The 8,856-nt window shown below is 34.9% G+C and overlaps 1 protein-coding gene across 1 annotated transcript in view; it reads left to right on the top strand.

Annotated features, from left to right (window-relative positions):
- Positions 1 to 5,426, top strand: part of NEK7 (NIMA-related kinase 7) — a 56,835-nt gene extending 51,409 nt beyond the window's left edge. Inside the window, exon 9 of the mRNA XM_009699472.1 lies at positions 5,310 to 5,426. Within this exon, the coding sequence (XP_009697774.1) occupies positions 5,310 to 5,420 (111 nt within the window). The 3' untranslated portion in view covers positions 5,421 to 5,426. The remainder of the gene's footprint in view (positions 1 to 5,309) is intronic.
- Positions 5,427 to 8,856: the final 3,430 nt, after the last annotated feature.

Genomic DNA, 8,856 nt, shown 5'->3' with positions numbered 1-8,856 from the left:
CAGCAGGATTTTAATGATGATACCACTAGTGGTTCGTTGAAGTTGGCCTGCCTGCAGGGCTACTTCACTGCAGCTAAGTGTGAAGTTGGATATGCGGATTCCCAGCCAAGGGGCAAATATCAAAGTCTGGCCCAGATAGAAGGTCTTAGAGTTTGGATGGGGAAAGAGATTCCACCTTTTACTTACATCTGTATAGTTTCTAGGGTTGAAAACAGATGCAAAGCACAACATGTTATGCTTGCTTTATTTCAAAGCAGACACATACTTCTGTGCCTTGGGTAAACCAGTTATTTGCAAAATACACGTAAGTTGTTTTAAAACATAATGAGAGAATCAGAGCTATGATAGGTATGAAAATAGTTACTTAAAAGAAGTAATCAACTATGGAGGCTATAATGGGAACATTTTTTATGTTCTGATATGAAGTCTTGTGTCTTCACTAAGGTACATGGAAAAATAGATATGTTTATTCGTTACTGCAGCAAAACAGACTTCCCCCCCCCACTTGTATGGAATGAACTCTAAAAAAATAGAAACAAGTGTTATCTGTCATATTAGGATACTGTCCTAAATGTTTCACCTGTACTGGAAATTTAGATATCAAACCTGTAATCAGTTCAGAAGTACACTCAGGGAGCAGTAAAGATCAGGGACCACTGAGCAGTAAAACCCACTTCATATTTTATAACAGAGAATTTTCTGAAAGAAAAATTTCACTGAGTGTTGATCTCTGCATCCTCTGATATAGGAGTGTAAATACTTCCGTAACAAATACAAGACAAGTGATTTTTAGAGAAACTTTTTGTAAGTAAATTTTAATGGGTTTTAAGATGTGACACTTTTTCTAAATTTTTGAACTCTCTATAAGACCAGCATGTTAATCATATATCGCGCCTGTGTCGTCAGAGAATAGTGTGACAGAAAGATGCACCTTAAGATAGATGGACAGATGTTTTTTTTTAAAAAACCTTTGATTAGAAATTCTAATAGTCTAAGATGTATTTTCACAAACTGTTGCTTCAGCAGTAGCGTCACAAGCCAAGATTTTCACATGTTTAACAACTTTCAATATCTCAGTTTTTGACTATTCCTTAAGAACATCTGGTATTCAGAGTGAGTACTAGGCTTTTACTGAAAGCTGTTCTGCTTTAGAGAATTCAAAGCTTGGGCTACCTTGCCACCCCCAATCAATACTGTTAAAATCTTGTCAACCAATATTAGTGTCATGTTACTTTCATGATAGGTGAAGTTTTGAAATCTTCCCTTTGATTGAGGTCTACTTTTTCTGAAGTCCATAGCCAGCCTCCTACCCAGATATGAAGGCTGAACGAGCCAGCAGGTCCACAATGGCAGTGTTAGTTGCCAGCAGAAGGTCTTGAGAATAACACTGAGAAAGGGCTTCAAGAAGGTTTACTAGTCAGAGTAAAAATAGTTTTGTGGTTGTTTTTCTCATCTAAAATTTCCTATGTGAAGATTTCTCTTAATCACCTGACCAACAGTGCAAAGTACTTGCCTGTCATAGTTCTGTCTTTCCCTGTCCTCCTGACTTGAGTGATAATTTTTTATTTCATAGCTGAAAAACCTACTGAAGTTAAAGAAGCTGTGTCCCACTGCTCCAATGTCAGGCTAAGCTCCAGCCTAGAGACAGTCATTGCGCTAAGTGCACAGAGGAAGTTAAGAACAGTAAGCAGCCAAAGAAGTTTACAGCTTGGGGATGCAACAGGGGCTCCCTCCAGCTCAGTCATGATGCTACTCTGTCTGTTGGCCAGTCTGTGCCAGGTAATAATAAATAACTCTAATGATAGTCTGATTTTAGAATCCCAGTGCCTCTTCCCATGGTACTGTTGGGCTCTTCTGTTACGTCAGAAATTTTATTAATACCAGAAGGGCTGGCAAATGGATTTTGGGTTTATTGACATGGATATGCCTGTAGGACTTAAAGGAATAGTGCTATGACCAAGTATTAGCATCCAGCATGGTCCCAGCTTCAGTCCTGGAAGACTGTCTTCCTGTATAACTGTTTCCATCTTGTATAGCAAAATTAATTCACCTTCTCCCAAAGGTGTTCAATAACAACATTCAAAAGAGCTCAAGGATTTTGAAATTACTTGGGAATCTGTGCTATCATTGTGCAGTGTCCCAAGCATAGTCAGCTCAGTGTTACTGCTTTACAACTGAGATTCTAGACTGGGGAGGAGGAAGAGATTTTGTAGTAATAGCAATGACCAAACTTAAACATTAAGACTGATAGCTGAAACAGGTCTATGACTCTGTGGTTTATTTTATTACAGTAATAGTGAAAGTTTGTCACTAATTGAACTCACTGCTTGCACTATATTGGGGAGAGAATTTCTGAGTAAATTGATTCAGTGACTCTCTCTTACTATGAACATATTCTTGTAGATCCTTTCTTGCATCCTAACAATAGTAGCTACATATGCATTTTGGTTAGAGTGAAAAATAGGAAACTGCAAAAAGCCACCAGTCAAGACTCCATGTGGGTGAATGGTTTTTGCAAGTGTACTTACAGGGATTAACAGGACCTAAAGCCTTACACGTACTTTTGAGTAATGATACCATTTTGCTAGTGTCTTTCTAAGCAGTGCATCTTCTTGGCCATTTGGAATTATAATATATTGTAACAAGTAACAAAGTAACTCTGAAGAAAGACTTCCTGTCTAATGACGTAACAAACAGCTTGAGTCTGAAATTGATTTTTAGATTATAAAGTTCAATTTAGAAAACAAAATCAGAGTTACCTGTAGGCCAGGATTGAAAAGACGTGAAGTAGCCTACTGGAGGTAAACAGGGCTTCTCCTGCTTTTCACAGGTAAATTTCTTGAAGATCTACTTCTGCTTTTCTACCTACAGTAAAGTTACTGCTTTTCTACCTACAGTAAAGTTACTGATACACAACTGGTGAAAACAGGAGAAAGAATGTTCTATTTCCTCTCTGGTTATAACTTTATAGGTTTCGATACTTCAAGGTCTTTTACTAAGACTTTTAGTGTATGCAGTTCTATTGAACAGATGGAAGTCTTCAGAGAAAGATAAATGTATACGTACAAGATTCGATGTTGTATTCTGCAGATGAATTACACTTGTATTCTCTTTATGAAATGTTTACTTATTTGAGTCTAATTTCAGGCTTGAGGTTTTTGGATGTTCTTCAGTCTTTCCTGTTTTCCACGCAGGCTGTCTGAGGTGTTGCATAGCAAGCTGCTCATCTCTGCTAATACATTGTGCCTGTTGCTTACACTGTGTCTCACCTGCTTCTTCTACAGGAGATTGTTTTGCTTTGTGTATTTGTATTACATGTTGGCAATTATTATTTCTCACAGTAGTTCATGATTTCCAGCTCCAAATGTTTGGGAGTTATTACAGGCTAATAGTTTTTCCTGTCACGGGTATTGCATTTTATTTATTGGCTGCCAGAAGCAATATGATGGCTTTTATAACTCCATTAGTCAACATATACTTAGCATATTTAAGATTCAAATAGCAAGCCTGTTATAGATGATTTTGATTTAATATGTTTCTTTTCAGTCCAGCAGTCTGACCGCTATCTTCAGAATTAATGATCTCATTTTTAAGTATTAAGCCCTTCTTGCAAAAGAAGAGAGATGTCTGGTGACATAGTTTTTGTATGGTTAAATTTGAAAAACCTGTACATTGTATACCATTTACAATGTTTCTGCAAGGGCTAATGGACAAAGTTTTAAATAGTGGTATGCAATGTTTCTGAACTTCTGGATTTCCTATGCTCATGCATTTAAATTAATCTTCTGAAAAGTGAAAGGAGTATAATTATAATTTTAAATCTTTCTTGGTCTTTTTATAAAAAGCAGGAAGGAAACTCTCTGATGGCAGACTTGAATATGCAAAGTATGTTACTTTTGAATAATGATGATGATGAGGTTGCTCTGTGTTAGTTGCAATAATTACAGATTTTTTTTCAATAATCATACCTAATAGTACTGGGAAGGAGACTGAACCAAATTTGACATATTGCCATAGAAAGGGTGGATCACAACGTGGGTTTTTTGTGTTCGTTGTTTCCCCCCGCCCAATGCTGAAAGGAGATCCGGGAGGATTTGGCAAAGCTACTAAAAAGCATAAAGGAAGAGCTTCAGAGTTGCTTTTGTAAAGGATGGTAAACATTTTAATAAGTCGTTGTGAGGCAGCTGTATTCCATGTTGAAAAATGCTTAGGAGATGCACACAATTTAAAATAGATGCCCCATCAGAAGGTTATCCAGACAATATATTAAGTTCTATTGTCGTAAGTTCTTAGGTATATCAAAGGAGGAAGAAAAACCTGCAACTATTCTGCCAGTTTGTGAAGGCAATGAGAAGTATCTGAGTGGTGTGCAATCTCTTCGGGGTTGCTTCTGCTAAATATGTGCACTATAGAAGGCCCAATAAATTATGGTGCTTGTGGAAACATGGGATTTTCTAGTCATAGTGATTTGTTTATTGCCACATAGAGGCTTCTGTGAACATATTTGTTAATTATGTGCTTCTTTCCATAAAGAAAAAAACCAATGATCAAATCCTAAGCATAGATACCGGGACATAGACCATAGGTTATTTATTGCAGTATCATGGCTCCAGCAGTGGTCAAATGGAGTAACAGGGCCAGCATAATGTCATTCTCCCCCAAAATACTTTCCCAGCTTTCAGTTTTAAGTTCAGATTGCTCCTCAGTCAAAGATGGAGTCTTTATATTAAGTAGACCTCAGTGGGTTTAATTTGTTCGGTTGCTTTTTGAATGCATATGTGTTGGTATGTTCTAGCAGCGGGAGATTCTGCAGGTTAACCGTGTGTTATAAGGAGAATTGCTGGCTTTTGTTTGTTGGAACCTGTCACACAGCAATGCCATTTATTGCTGGCTAATTCTTGTATCAGGAGTGAATGAGTAAGCAGTCCCGGTTTACCTTCGCTCGGGGTTAGTTTCAGCCTTCTGGGATTTGCAGGCATAACCCTCCAAAAGCACAGGAACTTTAATTTAAATGGTGTGTAATGGGACTAAATGCGCATCTGAAGATGCACGTTAAAAAGATTAGAACATTAATCTGCTCATCATGGTTTCTGGACAAGAGTACAAAATGTAAAAATCACAGGAATATCTTGCATACATGCTTGCATAGAACTGTTCAGAATGTGTTGAGAGAGGGAGGGTTGAGTGTATGTTCATGCAGAGTTTCTGTTTGGCTAATTTTTACCAGTCTTATTAATTTGAATTTGATAATGCACAGATACTACTTGTAAGAAAGCCAATGATCCTGTCATGTTATTTTCCTTTCCTAGCTGCGACAATTAGTTAATATGTGCATCAACCCGGATCCGGAGAAGCGACCAGACATAACCTATGTCTATGATGTAGCGAAACGTATGCATGCACACACTGCGAGCAGCTAAACAGACATCAGATCATCAAGAAAAGAGCAGAAATAACCAAGTATTTTAAATAAATCATCCCACCTCTTTGTGTGTTACAGAAATGTGATTATTTGAAGCTTACTGTTGTGCTTTGAATTGTAAACCAATTTATATACACCCTTTGTTGTTTTCTGGTTATTTCTATTTTTTGTATTTTTTACTAACTTGCAGGTGCACAACAGATTTAAATATGTAAAGCGTAACTTTAAAAGACACCAAGAACCACTGTTTTCCATGTTAAGTGGGTTCAAGTATATTTTCTTTAATAACAAAATTGTATTCAGTTGGGCTTCAGTTCTAACATACAGTTGCACTTTTGCACATGATACAGATATTAGGCTTATTATTCAGAAGCAAAATGTCTGAATCACCTTTTTAGTAATTTATGGAAAGTATGAATCAGCACAGTTTATTTTAATCTTTGTTCTAAGAGGAACATAATTGTTATAGAAAGTTAGTGTATTTTATATTGAATTGTAGTTTGCAGTTCTCAGCGTAAGAGTAGACAGGTGATAGGATTAGTTCTCTGCTTGCCAAATGTGATGGGAAAATAGTTTCAGGAAAAATCGTCATGCTGCAATTTTTGTAACATCCCTTCTTGTTTTGTTATTCTGTCATAATGCACATAAAACATTTGTTGGAGGTTTTCTGGGAAAATTTAATCTGTTGATTCGACAATCTGAATGTTTTCAATAGGCTTGTACAGCACTGCCCTGGGGCAATAGGAGTCTGCATAGTTAAGTCGTAAAACCATGCAGATGCTTCTTGTAGCAAATACGATTCTTTTGAGGCTAGCGTTTATGAGAAGGTCTGATTAAAAGGTGCAATCCTTAAGTTACAATTTCCCAACTGTTTATGTATATGTCACTGTTTGTAGATTTTTGTGTTTAAGATAACTTGAGTGACCTTATAGTATATTTAAATTTTAATTTTTTTTAATGCAGAACCCTTTTGGAAAAGATATAATAGTGTAATATAACACAAAATGTATTCTTCATGAATCTCTGGTTTTGTATACTATATCCTGAGAATTAGTTTTATATTTAGCAAAAGTAAATTTTAGCTTTTAACTTTAAGAGAAAATTGCCACTTCTTCATTTAAGAAATAAATATATATGCAAAATGTCTTACAAATAATTCATTAGTTGAAACGGAAATTCAGAATATTTTTGTTAGATCTTAGTACCTTTTTGGCTATGCTTGAATAGTATTTTTATTGTTAAGGAAGGAAGGTGTCTTGTTTTTAAATGTGGTAAAAATGGAGAATGGACTGAAATTTCTTGAATTTCAAGACTGAACTTTTAATACAAAACTGTTAAAACATAATTATTACCAGTGATGTTGCTAAAAAGCTGTTACAGTCAGTTAAATATTTTTCTTTATGTAGGTAAAAAGAAGTTCAAATAAAAGCAATGGTGTGTACATGCATACACATATAGGTTCTAGATGCAGTCAGTTCCCTGTACGATCTGATTTTTTTTGTTTGTTTCTCTGTGCAGGTTTAATTTTTGATTTGATACAATGCTCAAAGAATCAGCTGTGGGGTTTGTGGATGAAATGTTCAAGTTAGGTCAGGGACTGTTCTGGTTTTGTATTTTTTAAAAATACAAATACTATGGAAATTGTGTTTGGCAAAATACAGGAGTTTTTGAATAGTATATGCCAGATCATCAGCTTATCTTAATGCATTTTTTTAAATTTTATTTTTGTTTCCAGATTTTGTAGGATGAATCCTTAGTTTTCCTTCTAGCTTCTGTATATACTTAATCTTGTAGGACTTCAGTGAAACAATTTGTAGGGAAGAGGTATTTGAGAAACCTTGCTTTGTGCCTAGCAACCTCTAGATTTGTTTTCATTTATTATCTGATTATTGAATTTTAAAAATTATGATTATGTTCTATAACAATAGTTCATATGTCATAGAATAAAATGGTTTGTATTGGAAAAAGCAGCACAATACTTGCTTGACTGCCAAGATTAGCTCTTAATATGCACAAGTACTCAAACCATTTTTTTTTTCTGAAATGTACTAGAACATTTAAAAATCACTGAAAACAACGCAACACAGTCAGACTATTTGAATCTAGTGTTATGCATCAAGTATTGAACTTTTCCTGAAAGAAACCAATAATAGATTTATTTTTTTTTTATTCCCCCTCCTGTCTGGAAGGATACATTGAGTAAAGAAATCATGAGTTAAGAGTTAGCAAATGTGCATACTTCAGCATTTAAATTTTTTATTGATTGGGTTTTTTTAATATTAATGATTAAATCTTGTACAGAGGAAAAGAAATTGTTGTTCCTATTTTAAAAATCTGTAAAATGAATGGTACAGATGACTCTGGTACCAAACTTTATAATTAAGAAGCCCATATGGGTTAATAGAACTGCTTATATAATTAGGGATTGTAGAATCTATCCCCAACATAAGGCACCTGGTAACATACGAAAATGGTAAGTCTGTTATAACACTCCCATGTGTGCTATTCACGTACAAAATATTTTCTTTTATAAAACAGCATTCTATTTTTCATATGTTGATGGTGGCATTTGGCACTATTTATTTTAAGCTATGGCATTATGTGTTTATTTTCTGTAAAGAGAATGTGTTGCATTCCTAACCAAAATGTCTGAGTAGCTCTTCCTTTTATTTTAGTAATGCTACGGTATTAACTTGCTTCATGAGTGAACTTTGTGCTTTGAATGACATTGCATAAAATCTTTGTCTTGTCTTGAAAGCTCCCCTTCTGTGCAGTAGTATAATAGAAATAAAACATACAGATATTAAATATAATGTAAAAATGATAGTGTTTCTATGATATTTTTTCAAACTTTTCTTGTTACAGATACATATATATGTTACAGTAGATGCTACCTATCTTGTGGACAGTTTACTGTTTCCAGTAGTTGATTATAGGTGAGTTTTCTTGACTGTAACAAAACACAGTAGATTCAAAAAATCTATTTCATATTATTTGTCAAAAATTTATCTAAAAATACTGCATCAGGTATATTCACAATTAACCCAAAAGAGTGTTTTATCTAAAATTTAAAAGCAAATTAAAATTATTTTCAAACCATATAAAGTATCTGAAAAGCATAAAAATAACAAAGAACTCCCATTATGACCCCAGTCCTGTGAGCTCTTGTTTATAAGTAGTCTAGTTTTTATATAATTTCAGTCAGTGAACCTCATATACACACATGAACAAATAGTAATCAGTAGGGTATATAGAAGTGATGTGCTCAGCTCACTTTTATACTTTCTATATGTCACTGGTTTGGTAGCAAGGAGTAATGTGGTTTTTTTTCCCCCCTCTTCTGTTGCACTCTAATGATCCAGCTACCAATTGTACGAGCAGGCAATAGAAGTATGTCGTCTTTTTGTAATGAGCAGAAACTTTAAAAACATGCC

Source organism: Cariama cristata, unplaced genomic scaffold (assembly GCF_000690535.1).
Source record: "Cariama cristata isolate BGI_N322 unplaced genomic scaffold, ASM69053v1 scaffold5624, whole genome shotgun sequence".
In the NCBI taxonomy this organism is placed as follows: Eukaryota; Metazoa; Chordata; class Aves; order Cariamiformes; family Cariamidae; genus Cariama; species Cariama cristata.
The sequence above is the reverse complement of the archived record's forward strand: the minus strand, read 5'-3'. Positions and strand labels throughout refer to the sequence as shown.